The sequence below is a fragment of the Neophocaena asiaeorientalis genome, unplaced genomic scaffold, assembly GCF_003031525.2.
Source record: "Neophocaena asiaeorientalis asiaeorientalis breed wild unplaced genomic scaffold, Neophocaena_asiaeorientalis_V1.1 scaffold87, whole genome shotgun sequence".
Lineage (NCBI taxonomy): Eukaryota > Metazoa > Chordata > Mammalia > Artiodactyla > Phocoenidae > Neophocaena > Neophocaena asiaeorientalis.
This window is the reverse complement of record NW_020175432.1, coordinates 4,634,582-4,649,885: the sequence shown is the minus strand read 5'-3', so window position 1 is coordinate 4,649,885 and position 15,304 is coordinate 4,634,582. Positions and strand designations below refer to the sequence as shown.

The window sequence follows — 15,304 nt, the reverse complement described above, 5'->3', positions numbered from 1 at the left end:
GTAGTTTAAGATCATTTTATTGAGGGAGGAGAGGCGGGGAGAGGTGTGGGGGCAGCTACAGCTCCCCCAGCCCCACCAGGGGGAAAAGACCCCCTCCCTGCCTCCCTTCCCCCAAGTGGTTCCCCTGTATTATGGGGGAACTTTGTGCAAACTCTGCCCCGGTGGGTGGCGGCTGAGTGTGAAATGGCAGCAGCTGGGGCTGGTGGTGGTGCTACTGGGCACTGGGGGGCTTGTAGGGCTCCAGGAGAAGAGCAGAGAAGGTGTTGACCTTGTCCGCCCCCCGAACCTCATGGGGCAGCAGTGGCAGCTTCACAATGTGGAAGTCTTCATATAGGTCCTCCATCTGCGGCAGGGGTAGAGGGCAGAAGGCAGCAGGGCCACAGGGCAGGGACAGAATGTGATTAACGTAAAGGGTCAGGCTAGGGGTCTCCCAGAGTCAGGGAGAGAATATGAGCAAGGGCTTCACAGGGACATAGGTGCGAGTGGTGCCAGTGAGGTCAGAGACCACTGGGCTGGACCTCCCACTCCCCAGGGTGAGAGGTATCTAGGCCAGGCCAGCCAGTCTATGAAGGCCAGAATCAGGTCTGAAGCAGTGGGTGAAGGGCAGGGGGTTGGGGCGAGGAACAGAAGGTGGGCTGGAGCAAAAGGTCAGAGAATACAGTAAAAGGTCAGCAGTGCCTTGGCTGGGCTGGGACGGACCCCAGCTTCCAGTATCTTGTGGCGGGCCTCACACATCTTGCAGGGCTTCTCGGGATCAGGGAAGACGAGTTGGTTGACGATGATGTTGTGCGTGTCGATCTTGCACTTGGCCAGCTCCTGGATCAGCCGCTCCGTTTCATACAGGGACAGGAACTCAGCAATGCACACACAGATGAAGGTGGTTTGCTCCTGCAGGATCCAAGACAGGACAGGGAGGGGCAGATTTCAGCCCTGTCTCTTTCCCCTGAGCTTCTTGCCGCCCGCCTGGACCGCAACTCACAGGATCCTTGAACTGCTCACTGACGGAGCGGATGACAGGCAGCGTCTCCTCCAGCTTGGAGGCCAGCTGGTCTGCGTTCATGTCCCCGAGGCCCAGCATGTTGCACATCTGTGGGGACGATGTGAGAGGGCTCATGGTTTACCTGGGGCACATTATACTCCCTGGGTTGGGCTCACTAGACACCCGGGGGACGACTCCTGACACCTCCCAGTGGTTAAAGGTGTGGGCCCTTGAGCAGATCGCAGGGGTCCAACCCTAGCTCTGCCATTTCTGCGGGACTGTGGCCAGGTTAGCTTGACCTCCCAGAGCCTCAGTTTCCTCATGTGTAGAGCTGTTGTGCTATATGACATGTCATGTGCTTGGAACAGTGTCTGGCACACAGTAAGTGCCCCACAAATGTGACTGAGGCACAGGTCCCCGCCGGGGGACCACACACAACCAAGGAGGTGTCAGTGGTGTGCAAAAGTGTGAAGGCATCAGGGTTGTCATGTCGTGCTAATAATAACCCATGGGGGGATTCGCGTCCTCTCCATTTGACAGATAAGGCCCCGAGAGGGGAAGTGACTTGAGGTCACAGAGCTGTGTCACACCAGAGTGCAAAGCATTCGAACCCGGGCCATCTGGCTCTGGGATATGTGCTTTCAAGCTCTGTCTGGGGCACTCAGTGGGTGGAGGCAGGGACACTGAGTGCTGTGGAGTAGGGGGGACAGTTCCCCCACAGTGAAGATCCATCCCATCCATTGGGAAGCGCTGACTGAGAGCGTATGTGGGAAATGCCTTTGTTTCTGCACATCTTGGGGTCCGGGGGCCCACTCTGATTCAGGGGACTCCTGGATGCCCTGGGGCTCTGCCTGCCTGTGAGATGAAGGGGCTGATCTGGTTCTTGATCTGCATGAGGCGGCCTAGTCCCCGCTCGACGATGGTGGGGAAGTTGAGCAGTCTTAGCGTGTGGCCTGTGGGCGCTGTGTCGAACACCACCACCGAGAAGTTCATGCCCTTCACCAGCCTGCGGGGAGATGAGGATCAGGCCCGCTCTGCCCCTTCTTCCACCCTAGCCCCAGGCAGCACCGGGCACCCAGAGTCCCCGCCGGGCCTGACCTCATGACCTCTGCGTAGCTCATGGCCTCATCGATGCCTGGGAAGGCGCTCATGGCTTCCTGCATCATCTTCTTGCCCATGCTCAGCATGTTGTCCTCCTCAAAGAACTCGTCCGGCAGCTCCGCCACACCCAGGCTGGGGTCAATCTCCTGGGGGCCGAGAGGGTCAAGACTCAGGCTGCTGTTGCTGGAGCCTTCCCACCTGGGCACGGAGCCCGAGGGAGCCTGTGGGGTGCCCTGAGCACAGCCCTTCACCAGGTCACAGCTGGGGAGACCTCTGAGGTGCCCTGGCCCTTCCCTTAGGCGCTTAAGGTCTCGGGTGGTGGCACAGATTGTTAAAGTCTTTCACAAGCAGATGGAAAATCGCCAACTGTGCTCAGTGTCCCAGAGGGAAGCCAGAGTGCGTTGCAGTGCCTTCTCATGGGCTGTTCCCCCACCCGGGCCTGTGACCTCTTCCAGATCATTCCTCTAACATGAGTCATCCCTGACCGCCCAATCTAACAGTGCAGCCCTAGCCCCCTCTGCCCTGCCTTCCTTTCTTCTTAACATCTGGCCTCTCCTCACATGGTTTACTTAGCATGTTTTTCGCCTGTCTCCCCAACCAGAATGCTGGCCCCACAAGGGCAGGGGTTTTTCTGTCTTGTTCACTGCTGTGTCCCCAGTGCCTGGAAGTGTCTGGCACAGAGCAGGTCCTCAACATGGATGCAGATTCCATGAAGGGGATGACCAAGCCTGGGGTCCCCGGCCCGTCCTGCACTCATTGCCTCTCTATCTCCCGCCTGTGTCACCTCTTCTACTTGAATTCATGTTTCCTGTGGCGAAGCCCTCCACTCCCTGGCCTCAGAGGTCATTTCCCTGCAGGGAGCTTGTCCACACATCGCCCCCCCACAGTCACACCCTTGATGGGTTGTTCCTAGTCACCAGGCCACTCTCTGACCCCAGCCTTCTCACTTCCTGTTATTCTAGACCTTCCTGGGCCACTTCATCCCCGCACCTCTGCCCGCGTGTTCACCGTCAGTGTCCCTCTTGGGTGGCACTCTTATCCAGCCCAGTCTCCACAAGATGCCTCTGCAAACACTCCCTTCTCCCTCTGTGGTTGGCAAAAGCCCCATCCTGTTTATTCACAGCTCGCTGGCATGGCTACACCGAGGTGAACATCAGGGGAACATCCCAGACGAAGAACTCAACCTTGCTCCCTATTCCTGATCACAAATCTCTAACAGGCACTCGACGAGCCAGAAAATCCACCCATGGGAATGTTAATGCCATATCTTCTTCCTCAAACCCCTTCTGGCCCGTGTGTCCCTCACCCTCTGCTGAGGCCTGTGCCTCGCCTGTGTCTCAATGAGAAAGCGAAGCCACTGGCTGCCAACACCCTCATTTCCTCCCAGGAAACTCCCCAGTCCCCCCACATTCCTTCTAAGCCCCTGGTCCTGGCAGAGCCCAAGTCCTGGGTCTGTGTGCTGGAGTGAGCTCACACCTGCCTGAGGCCTGTCCTCAGCCGGCATCCTTACTCCTTCCTGCAATATCACTTGTCCCTCCCAGTTGAAGCTTCCCTCCACCCCCTCGGCTGCACCGCGCAGCTTGTGGGATCTTAAGTTCCCCGACCGGGGGTTGAACCTGGGCCCTTGGCAGTGAGAGCCCAAGGTCCTAACCACTGGACCACCAAGGAATTCCTTGAAGCATGTGCAGCAGCAAACAAACATGCTCTAGCATCTCCTTCCTCAGAAAAGCCTTCCTTAACCCTCATTCCCTTCCCCCTCCAGGGATGGCCATGCTCATTTCTCTGCTCCCATCATGGTGCTCATTGTGTCTACCTCAGCTCACCCATTCCAGGCAGGCTTCTGCCCCCATTCCCAGGGTGATCTGCTTAAAACTGATGTGCCTGCTAGAGCCGACAACCTTTCTGCCCTAGTCCCTTTGTCCTCCTAGAGCTTAGGAGCCCACACTCTCTGGCTTTCCTCCCACCTCACCTGTGGCTCCTTCTCGGCCTCTTTCAATGGTTCTTCCTCCTCCTCTGCTGGGCCCTAAATGCTGATGTGCCCCCGGGGTTGTTTCTGGGCCTCTCTATTCTTTCACGTGCTCCTCCACTCACACAGCATTAAATACCACCCTTGGGACAATGACTCTCAAATCAACGCCAACCTCCTCTGAGCTCTAGGTTCACATACCTAAGCTGCTGTCCTGATGTCTCTACTTGGATGACCAGTGGGCACCTTGGTCTCACTGTGGCCAAATAAAATTCCTGAGGTTTGGTCTTCTAAACCTGCTTCTCTCCCAGTCTTCCCCACCTCAGCTGCCCAGGGAGATAACCAAGACATGTACTTATGCTTAATTCATTTTTTTCTCTCACCCATTACAAAAAAGCAGTTAAATTGCTTTAATTCCAAAATACATCCCAAATTTGACCACTTCTCACCCCTCCTCCCAATTTTGGGCTGCCATCATTCCTAGCCTGGTCACTGTCCCAGTCTCCTTGTTTCCATCCTTGACTTACAATCCAATTTCTGCATGAGAGCTACAGGGAACTTTCTGGAAAACAAATTTGGCCATGACATTACTCTGCTTAAAACAAACAGCTTGGGCTTCCCTGGTGGCGCAGTGGTTGAGAGTCCGCCTGCCGATGCAGGGAACACGGGTTCGTGCCCTGGTCCGGGAAGATCCCACATTCCACGGAGCAGCTGGGCCCGTGAGCCATGGCCACTGGGCCTGCGCATCCGGAGCCTGTGCTCCGCAACGGGAGAGGCCACAACAGTGAGAGGCCCGCGTACAGAAAAACAAAACAAAACAAAAAAAAAACAAACAGCTTCCCATTAACTTGGAAACAAAGCTAAACTGATCTCAGTGGGCTGCAAGGTCCTATACCATGTGGTCCTGATTGATGTCTCCCTCCCTTCCCTTGCTCACTAAGCGCCAGTCACTCTGGCTTCCTTTCTGCTCCACAAACGTTCCTCACTCGTTCCCCTGTGGGTATGCTGAAGAAGGAGTGAAAGTGGAGAGACAGAGGAGAATGGGCAGGACTCACCATGGCGAAGAGGTTGTCATAGCCTTTGACCTTGGTAGGCACCTTGGAGAACTTCTGGTCAAATGCATCGGAGATATTGTGGGCTGGGTCAGTGGAGATGATCAGAACACTCTCCCGCCCCTTGGATAGCTGGACTGCTAAGCTGCAGCTGGGCAAGGGAAAGGCCAAAAGGTGGGAAGTGAAGGGTTAGGCTCTGCTCCTTAGGTCTGCATGGGGAGAAGAAGGGTCCCAGGAGCAGGGGACCTGGATCAGCAAGGGCCTTGAGAGAAGAGTACGGATGACTGGGATCAAGCCTCAATCCCTGCAGAGGGACCCTATCAGACCTCACCTACTAAGCCCTCCAGCTGGCTATATAGTGGTAAGGTTCAGATGAATGTGTCCGTCCTGCCTGATGCCTGCTTCCTTGCTGGCACAAAGTAACATGGTCCAGCTATCCAGCCAACCTGACCCTGTGTCCCCTCCCTCAACTCTAAGCTAAGGGGTCCTTTGCACCTCCTGCTAAATTCGATAGTTCAGTCCACTTGTCCAGGGTAATTTGCTCCGGGGACCTCTCCCCCTCTTCCCAGCTGAATGGGTAGTCTGATCATGTGCCCTCTCTCCCGCCTTCCACCCCCACCCCCACGTGGGCATAGAATGGCAAGGTTCACCAGACTAGGATAGTTCGCCCCGGTGCCCCTCCCCCTACTCTGGGCTCACTCTGGTACAGTCTAGCTGATTTGGGACATTTAAACGCTCTTCAGGCTCCCGTGCGCTGGATCCAATGTGGTTCAGCCCTTGAACAGGCCTGCATTCAGGAGGTAGCTTCCATTTGCTCTCGATAACTTCCGAAGAGTACAACCCAGAAGGCCCCAGCCCAGCCCTCCTGCCCGGCTGGTGGTGGAAGACCCGGTCCTTGGCCTCCCCTTCGCCCTGTGGTACATCCCACCCGTTTTCCCGGCCACCACCGCAGCCTCCTTACCTGCAGGTGGTCTTTCCAACACCACCCTTGCCCCCGACGAAGATCCACTTAAGGCTGCGCTGCTCGATAATGTTGCTAAGCGTGGGCTCCAGCGGCTCCACATCAGGGGCATCTTCGAACTCCTCTGCCTCAACCCCCCACCCGGCCACCCCTGCCGCCATCTTGGAAACGGCTCACGTGATCAAGCGGAGCGCACCATGCAAAGCACCTACAGGGGAAATTTCCAATCACAACCCCATCAAGGCTAGAAGATTGAACCAATTTTCTCATGGCCTAACTTTTAGGAGCTAATAGAAGCTATATTTCCAACGTCTTCCCCTTCCAAGGTTCAGTTTGTCGGCCTCTTGTCTATATTTTCTTCAAAGACTCCCCCTTCCTAATTAACATATTGGTACATCCCAGGTTACTCCCCTTTACTGATTGGCCCCTAAATCTTGCAGCGCTCCTTTCATTGGCTACATCTTTTCTTACTTTTACCAATCACTCTCAGGTCCCGGTAGCCGCCAACCTCTCCTTAGCAACCGGCCAAACACCCGCCGCATACCTTTTTCAAGAAGTTAGATCCGAGGTCCACCCTGACCTGACCCCATAGGCTCAATTTCATGTCGATCATTTCCCCCCTATTCTCCAACCTGGGTTCCAACACCGCCTCAGTCCCGTCTCTTCTGTTATTCAATTGGCTGGGAACCACCGGGCTCCTGACGCAAACCAATCATAAACGAACCGATTAGTTGGCTGGAGATGGTCCCGGGGCTGCTGTGGGCGAGGTCCGCAGATCCTTGTCCAGTGAGCCCTGAGCCCCCATGCAGGACAGGACAGGGCAGGGACAACACTTGCAACTGCGCTCCTTGTCGTAGAAGGGACCCTGTTCCCGAAAACCTCCTTCCAGTTTGCTCTCTGTCCGAGGGGAAACTCCAGTTCAGCCAATTCTCTGAAACTCTGCCCTGGGCAGGAATACAGGCTGGGTCCCAGGCCCTTAGCGGACACTCTTGGAGACTCCAGCCTAGAAATATCCGCGGTTTCATGAGTACTCTAGCACATAAAATAATACCCTGACTTTCAAATGGGGACCCCCGCTCCTTGGAGTCAGCTGTGTCTCTATTCCCAAATAAAAGCTCCACCCCAGAGACAGGTACCCAATCCAGAGACACTACCATTTCTATTCTGGGGGCCCAGGCTAGATATGCCCTCTAGTTAGTCCTAGTTAGGGACCCAGCTTCCGAGGTGTCAGCTGAGCACACAGCCTCAGGCGAGGTCCCACCCCTCACTGAGATTATCCCTGGTGCCAGAAGTGGATTCTAGCCCCGAAAAGCTAATACGCCCCTAAGTCCCAAGCGGGAACCTCACTCCGAGAGCCCGCTACAGCCCCAGGCGCAGACAATAGTCTCATTCCGGAAGAGACCATCTCTGCGTAACGCCTGCGGGAGTCTAGCAGGGCTTTAATGATCCGCAGGGCGGGGGCGGGGCGGGGCGGGGCGTCTGCCCGCCGGCGCGTAGCGTCAAACCTTACTCCTCATTCACCCCGCCCCTCATGCCCCGCCTCCACTGCGGATGCCTGAGGGCCAGACCGGTCTTCCCGGCATGCATTGCCCGGGACGAGGCAAGTCTGGCGCCAAGCGCGGGCCCGGAGCGGCCTTCCCGGAATCCTTTGCGAGGTACCTGGCGACAAAATGGCTGCCCGAGGGAGACGGGCGGAACCTCCGGGCCGGGAGGCGCCGGGCCCCGCGGGCGGCGGCGGCGGCGGGAGCCGATGGGCTGAGTCCGGGCCCGGGACGTCGCCCGAGAGCGGGGATGATGAAGTGTCGGGCGCGGGTTCGAGCCCGGTGTCGGGCGGCGTGAACTTGTTCGCCAACGACGGCAGCTTCCTGGAGCTGTTCAAGCGGAAGATGGAGGAGGAGCAGCGGCAGCGGCAGGAAGAGCCGCCCCCAGGCCCACAGCGACCCGACCAGCCGGCCACCGCCGCCGCCACGGGTCCCGGGGATCCGAAGAGGAAGGGCGGCCCGGGCCCCACGCTCAGCTTCGTAAGGAGCCGCGGGGGTGGGGGCGGGCACCAGGGCCTTCCTTGGCAGGGGGAATCGGGCTCGAGAAAGGGGAGCGGGATCCAGGTCCACCCTCCGACCCCGATGAGGGAGCCGTCCGGGTCACCCGCTGAGGATTCGGAAACTGGATTCTCGACGAGAGAGGTCTGGGGGCGGAGGTGGGGACCCCCGCAGTATGCCCGCAAGAACTGGGAGCTGGGGGGAATTCCATTGGAAACAGCGCTCCGAGGATGGGGAAACCAGGATACCAGGATTCCTGTTTGAGTGGAATCCCGAACTTTGGATACTGGGACCATCTCCCACTATGGGGATGGGGGGCATAGTCAAGTCTGGACTCTGAGCTGTGTGGATGAGAGACTCAGACTGCTTACTGTGTGACCCTAGGAGATTTGCTTGAGTTCCCTGAGTCTCATTCGTCCAGTGTCCATTTATTGAGCACCTTACCTTGTGCTGGGCAGTGTGCTAGGTGATGGGTATGATGTGTTGATTATGACAGGCATCTCTGCTTTCCTGGGGCATCTGGTCTGGTCTAACCTCATTTTCCCTGCTTGTAAAAATGGGCATCATCGCATCTTCTGATGTGATTAGCACTGGGCCTTTCTTATAGGAAGGGCTAAACCAGTGGTTCTCAACTGGGGACGATTCCCCTCACCTCATCCCCACATTTGCCAAAGTCTGGAGATATTTTGGTTGTCAGAACTGGGGGAGGGAGTGCTATTGACATTTATGAGTAGAGGGCAGGAATGGTGCTCAACATCCTACAATGCGCAGAACAACCGTCTCCCCCTCCCAAACAAAAATGATCCAGTTCAAAATGTCACTAGTACATGCGATTGAGAAACTCTAGGCCACAGAAATGGTACCTACGTTGATTGTCAACTCTGAGCTTGCTTTGTCTCTGGTGTTGAGAGCAATTCCTGTGGTATGGAGAAAAAAGTGTGGTGTGAGAGTAACGAACTGGGGGTCAAGTTTCTTCATCCGTCAAAAATGAGTGTGAGAATAGTCCCAGCAGCGCAGGTCACTTAATGCCTGGCTGAGGGATAGGGATGGGATGTCTGTAAAGCCTGTTGCAGCCCCTGGGGCACAAGAAACCCTCAAGTGTGTGGGAGAAAACAGAGGACCAGGATGAAAGTTCAGAGTAAGACTTATGTTTGAGGAAGGGGAAGTGGCAGGACCTGGGCTGGTGTGAGAACTGGGTGGAGGCCGAGTGCCCCTCTGTGAGTGAGAATAGCAGTAGTTGTCGCTGCCTGTTTCATTTGTTCATCAAGGGACCGTTTGCAGGAGCACCCGCAAAGAGGCCAGGCCCGGTTACGTGGAGGTGAACAGTGTCGCTTGGTGGTTAAGAATGCTGCTCTGTGGCCTAGACACACCTGACCCTGAATCCAGCTCCACTGTTTGCTCTTGGCATGATCCATGGTACAGGCGTCTCCTTTTCAGAGATGTTTCCTCATGTTTACAATGGGGATGGTAACCTTCATCGTAAGGTGACTGTGAAAGTGGAAGGAGATAGTATATCCAAAGCACTTGGCACAGGGCTTAGCATACAGTAAGTGCTCAATAAAGGGAGCTGTTGCTGTCTGTGTGGTTTCTACTAGGGGAGGGTGAGGACAGTGCTCGTCCCCACCGATGTGGGAATTCTTTTCTCTCCCTGGGAGGGCAGCCCGGGGGCCCAGGACTGCCTGGGCATCATGGGCCCAGGGCAGGCGCTGAGTCGCGTGTGCTCCTCTCTGATTGCTGCGCAGGTCGGCCGGCTGGTGGAGCTGGGCGCGGCGTCGGGACGGGCCACCGGGCCGGGCTAGGAAGGTGTAGTGGGCCTCAGCGCCGCCAAGGGCGGGCCCCGGCTCCTGTAACCGTTGCAGTCTTCTGTCCCTTCACCCAGGTGGGCAAGCGCAGAGGCGGGAACAAACTAGCCCTCAAGACGGGAATAGTAGCCAAGAAGCAGAAGACGGAGGATGAGGTGAGCAGGCTGGGTGTGGGGGGCCGCCCACGTTGCCTTTTCCTTCCAGCCTCAGTTCCTGGCCCAGGTGCCCTGTCCCTCCCTCCTCAGTATCTAGCCCTTGGATGGGTGTACTGGGTGGGGGAGGAGGGCTTTCAACAAAGTTCCCAGATAACTTGATTCTCCATATCTTTACCTCACACCCAAGACCTTTGCGGTGACTCTGTGGGTGGGTCAGCTGTCTCAGGACAGTCCTGACCCTGGTTCCTGGCCTCCTTGGCATCTCCTTCCCAACCCCCGTGTGTCCCTCCCCTCCCCCCAACAGGTATTAACAAGTAAAGGTGATGCATGGGCCAAGTACATGGCAGAGGTGAAAAAGTACAAAGCCCACCAGTGCGGTGATGATGATAAAACTCGGCCCCTGGTGAAATGACCCCCCTCCCTGCCTGCCCACGGCCTGGGACTCTGCGATGTACATAACTATTTAATGCAGCGGCAGCGCGGCAGCCTTTTTCCCCCAAGGACTTATATACAGAAGGAAACCGAGATGCTTCCCGCAGCTGCTGCAGCTGCGGACGATTCTCCAGGACTCTTTTTTACCTTGAGCACTTGCCTCCTGAGACTTCATAGAACAGTGGTTTACTGTCCCCTGTCTTCCCAGCTCCTCCCTCTCTCTGGCTCTTTCTGTCTTCCTCTTCTCATCCTCTCCTCCCTCCCTTTAGCCATCACTTCTGGGAAGTAAAGAACTTGACCTAGTGCTGGAGCTGTGTGCTTGGTTTGCCTTCTTTGCTGTTCTCCAACCTAAGCCCTCCCCTCATGGCTGGCACTGCACCCACCAAAGCCTGGATCTGGCCCAGTGAGGGAGGGATATGGGAGGATGTGGGGGGAGAACGAGGGTGCATCACCTCCTGTAGGCCTGAACTCTCCTCAGGTCTCACCCCTGGCTTTCCCCCCCACTGTTGGGTGTTCTTGTTCAGTGTCTCTTCAGAGTCCCATTTGGGCTGGGCCAAAGCTGTCAGTTTGTTCAAATCAGAAGACACTGAGCACCTCTGGTGTGCTTGGGTTTTTCTGGGCCCTGCGGCTGCTGCAGTGAACAGAACAGACCATGCATGCTCCCTGCCATTGTGGAAGGAAACAGACACAGATGAAAGGGGGAAGCCATTCTGGGAGGTGACTGCGAAGGACAGGATAGAGGCTGCAGGGAGGGGTCTATTTTAGTTGACACATCTGACCAGAGTCCTGAGGGAGGTGAGAAAGCCTGTCCTGGGGTAGTGAACAGCCAGCATAAAGACAGGGAGAGTGCCTGGCCCTTATGGGCAGCTTTGAGGAGGCCCCTATGACTGGAGCTGGCTGAGTGAGGAGCATGGGTGGATTATATGCAGAGCCTTGTGTGCCAGGGTGAGAATTTGGGTGAGAAACCTTTGGGGGGGTTGTGAGGTAAGGAGCAACATGATGTGTTTCATTCAGTCTGTCTTAACAGGATCCCTCTGGCTGAAGGGGTCTGGGCAGAACCTGGGAGATGGAGGAGGCCAGGCCATGATCAGGCAAGGGGAGGTGATGGGGTGCTGGCAGTGGAGGAAGTAAGGAGGGCTAGGATCTGGATTCCCATGGGGCTGCTCTGTCCTGCCAGCTACCTGTAGCCCTTCCAGGGAAGGGGCTTGTTTGTCCCACCTTGCAGAACATGACAGTTGATATATCAGGGGACAAGGTACCCTAAAGGAAACCTGATGCCCCTAGTGCCCCTCTAGTACTCCTTGTACTTCTGTGTCTTCCTGGCCTCACTGCTCATCCTGCTGGAGCTGAAGGCTGCCTGGCTGCCTGCTTTCCCTGGAGCCCACAAATATTTTAAGATGCCCTTGCCTCCTGACCTCTTTTCAAACCTATTAGACCTGGAGCAACATCTAGGCCCCCCAGCTGTGGGCCCATCTCCCAGGCCTTCCCAGGCATGAATGCTGAGCAGCTCGGCACTCCTGCCCATCCTAGGGCCAGGCTCCCAACCCTCTTGCAACAGGAGAGCATCATGACTCTGAGGATCAGGTGGTAACCATGTGCTTGGCCCTCCACCACCTGTGGAGGCAGGGGGAGGAGGGCTGAGGAAGCACCTACCCAGCCTCACACTGCCAGAGTCAGCCTGTGGAGCGTGGGGCATTCCAAATACTGAGCACAAAAACACCAAACTCTCTGTCCTAGTGGAGCGAACATTCTGGTTGGGGGAAACAGACAAGAAACAAAATACAGAACACCACATGGTTATACATTCTGTGGCAGGGGAAAAAAGCATGAAAGGGGGACTGTGATCAGAGTGGGAGAGATGGCAACTTTTAAGTTGGTCGGGAATAGCCACACCATTTGTTCCAAGTCCCGAAGGAGGTGGGGCAGGCAGTGAAGATGGTTCTTGGAAGAGTGTTCAGGCTAAAGGAACAGCAGGTGCAAAGACCCTGAGCTGAAACCACGCCCGGCTTGAAGAGTGAGCAAACAGCCTTTGGAACAGGCAACATGTCCCCCCTCACTTCCTGCTAACACACTGTAAGGCTTGTCTGGTTTATTTTCCACATCACCTCAATGGTCTCCCTCCTACTTTCAGGATGCTGAGCTGGCCCAAGTGTGACTTTAACCTTGGGGATGTAGTGTGGGGGAGAGGACATAGGAAGCCAATGGAGCCAACTCTACCTCCTCCTCCCTCAAAGCCACCCACAGCCTCTGGATCTTTAAAAAGAAACATAAGTGGGAGAAGTAGGTCGCCCCTGCAGCAGCTCAGCCTCTATTCTGGAGTATCAGGAGGCAGAGGGAGCTGATGGCGTCCCAGCACCTCCTTTCACTGAGCTCACCTGCCCTGATCTGGGGAAAGTCTGAAGAGGGAGGAGAATCAAATTCAGGTTTTGGTGAGTCACACAGTCCCAGCTTCAAACTATTCTGGTGTCTGTTTGCTGTGTGATCTTGGGCAAGTCATTTAGCCTTTCTGTGGTTCAGGTTCTTCATCTATAAAGTAGGGATAAAATACTGAAGCTCCTTGTAGAGTGAAGTTCTAAAGTAAGGGCACTGTTCATACAGCCATCGTTAACTCTGACAAAGTGGCTGTTATTGCTTCTCTAGGTGAAGCAACTGGCTTGTGTTTGGGGACCGTGTTTGAGAAATACCTTGATAGGAAGGTGCAGTGTGATGAGATGCTCAGGCAGGGAGGCTGTTGTAAATTGAGAGGTGTTTGTCTCCCATCTCAGATTCACGGTTGGGCATCAGTTCTTTGAGTTTCTTTTTTGCACTGAGCGCTTCTAGTTGAAGTAAGTTTGCCGTGCACAGCGCTGTTGTGAGAATACCATCTGTACACTGAAAGGCAGTAGGTGCATAATAAATACGGGGAAAAAAATTTTTTTTTGGATTTTCGATTCAGTACTGAAATTCACCATCAGGGGAGAGGAAGAAAGATCTGTGATCACACGAGGGCCAATACTGTGGACTATACAGGCAGCAGGGGTCACATTATTCTGCCCTAACTCCTCTCTCCCCTGAGGCCTGCTCGGGGCCGTTGGACACTAGACATATTAAAAGTAGGGGGTGAGCATTAATTTTCTCCTGCATCTCCAACTCGCTCCCCACCTGACCCTTGTCTGAGGCAACCCCCAACCGTGAGCAGAAAACTACGGTTCGCATCCTCTCCTGAAACCCCTAGATCTCGTCCCAGACCCTCAGCCTCACTGTTCCTTCCGCTCAACGCCCAACTCTGGGGAGCTCTCCAACCCCTCAGATTCGAGTCTCAGCCAGAGACCGTAAGCGCGGCGACGCGGGCGCACGGCAAGATGGGATTTGTAGTTCTAGGCCCTCACGATGCGCGAGGGAAGACCATTGCGCATGCGAAGGCGGCGGCTTTCCGCACGTGTCCCTCAAACCGGTTTCCTGTCTAGCGGAGCCGGCTGAGGTGGGAATCCAGTCCGCTACTTTAGGGATCCCAACTCCTGAAGTGGAGTTTGGCGTCAGCTGACCCTTCCCAAAACCCTGGCGGCCCCAGTATTCGGCAAGAGAGGGCTTAGGTACCTGTTTTTCATGAATGAACGGAGCCAGGACTGACTTTGCCAATGGCAAGTGGACTGAGAAAATTGTCCCCCTCCTCCAGGCTGGGGCAAGAATTGACCTGTGCCTCTCCCGAGGCCAAAACGTCCCTCAGGTCAGGGCTGGGTTGTTCTTTGGGATTAGAGCCCTAGTTGATTCAGTGAATTCAGTAAATATTGGTTTAGGGAGGAGCCAAATACGGTAAAAGGACGGCCTTGAACCTCGGAGTAAAAGCCACGTTTTTGAAGAACAATTTACTGCAGGTCTTGTAATGCTTAACTTGGATTATCTCAAACCCAGCAAACTATTCTTATACCCATTCGACAAATGGGGAAACTAAAGCTCCGAGGGGCATAAGGTCGCCCAACTTTTTGTCAGGAGGGCGGAGACGTGGGGCGGGGGGAACGGGGACGCTCATGCTCCTCCCTACTCCGCTTTACTCTTAAGAGAAAGAAAAGGGGTGCCCTACTTTGTCCTCAGACGGCACAAGAATCACGGAATGTCTTTTTTCATCTTCCTTCCCTTACCTAAATTTCCTTAACTGTTTCACTTCATTCAGCCTCAGGGAACGAAAGGAGATAGGCCTTTTGCTCTAGCGTTTATTTTATTAGTTCATTTCGTTTAAAATTTTATATCCTCGTGGGTTTATTTTTTTATATCCTTTTAAAAGTTGTCAAACAGTACTGGAAAATAAATAACGCAAAATATGGCAGAGGCTTCTTCAGGAACCCAGCCCGTCTCAGGCACTCCCTTTGTCTGACTTTCCCTCCTTTGTCTCGGGTATAAAGTCCACCCCAGGCTCAGTCCCCTCCACTCTTTCTCTGCACGCACATGTACTCCTCCCAAGTACCGTCTGGATGGAGGGAGGAAGGCACAGTTAAATTCTTAGAGGAGGGGGGGGTGACAAAGGCGCAGGTGGCTCTGACTGAAGGGTTTCCAGGTCCACCATACACCAAAAAGTCCCACGCGCCACCAAACTCCTAGTTCCAGAAAAGAGCTCCTGTCAGGCCGGCGTTGAGGCAGGCTGAGAAAACGAGATGGTGGGAGGACCGGCCGGCCAGAGAGGCCTAGAGAGCCTTCATCTCTTCGGTCACGTGACCCGGCCTCCGCTGGGCCTAGGTCTCCCGGTGCCAGGCCACGTGCGACGGCTGTTTCTCCTGATTGGTTCTTCTAGGCCAGTTTGAACGGCGTACGGAAGCCTCCGCAGTTCATATACGGCCGCGTTT

At 55.3% G+C, this 15,304-nt stretch overlaps 2 protein-coding genes across 2 annotated transcripts; one reads left to right on the top strand and one right to left on the bottom strand.

Moving 5' to 3' along the window:
• GET3 (guided entry of tail-anchored proteins factor 3, ATPase) lies at nt 1–6,246 on the bottom strand. Its single transcript, XM_024767255.1, has 7 exons — nt 6,060–6,246; nt 5,102–5,249; nt 2,078–2,226; nt 1,835–1,985; nt 980–1,087; nt 708–888; nt 1–360 (listed from the first exon to the last, which is right to left on the bottom strand). The coding sequence occupies exons 1-7, from the start codon at nt 6,218–6,220 to the stop codon at nt 212–214; spliced, it is 1,047 nt and encodes a 348-aa protein (XP_024623023.1). The 5' UTR covers nt 6,221–6,246; the 3' UTR covers nt 1–211.
• Nucleotides 6,247–7,663: 1,417 nt separating this feature from the next.
• TRIR (telomerase RNA component interacting RNase) lies at nt 7,664–10,797 on the top strand. Its single transcript, XM_024767632.1, has 3 exons — nt 7,664–8,080; nt 9,978–10,055; nt 10,360–10,797. Exons 1-3 carry the CDS (start codon nt 7,730–7,732, stop codon nt 10,465–10,467), a joined length of 537 nt encoding a protein of 178 aa, XP_024623400.1. The 5' UTR covers nt 7,664–7,729; the 3' UTR covers nt 10,468–10,797.
• The last annotated feature ends 4,507 nt before the right edge of the window (nt 10,798–15,304 follow it).

What these genes read in the sequence shown, in the direction of transcription:
- GET3 (XM_024767255.1), bottom strand. Translation starts at nt 6,220, where the DNA reads ATGGCGGCAGGGGTGGCCGGGTGGGGGGTTGAGGCAGAGGAGTTCGAA. An exon ending in TCAGCCCCTTCATCTCACAG is followed by an intron (nt 1,088 to 1,834) that starts GCAGGCAGAGCC and finishes TCGTCCCCACAG; the next exon opens with ATGTGCAACATGCTGGGCCT. An exon ending in GGCCCGCCACAAGATACTGG is followed by an intron (nt 361 to 707) that starts AAGCTGGGGTCC and finishes CTGCCTTCTGCC; the next exon opens with CTCTACCCCTGCCGCAGATG.
- TRIR (XM_024767632.1), top strand. Translation starts at nt 7,730, where the DNA reads ATGGCTGCCCGAGGGAGACGGGCGGAACCTCCGGGCCGGGAGGCGCCG. An exon ending in CGGGCCCCACGCTCAGCTTC is followed by an intron (nt 8,081 to 9,977) that starts GTAAGGAGCCGC and finishes CCCTTCACCCAG; the next exon opens with GTGGGCAAGCGCAGAGGCGG. An exon ending in AGCAGAAGACGGAGGATGAG is followed by an intron (nt 10,056 to 10,359) that starts GTGAGCAGGCTG and finishes TCCCCCCAACAG; the next exon opens with GTATTAACAAGTAAAGGTGA.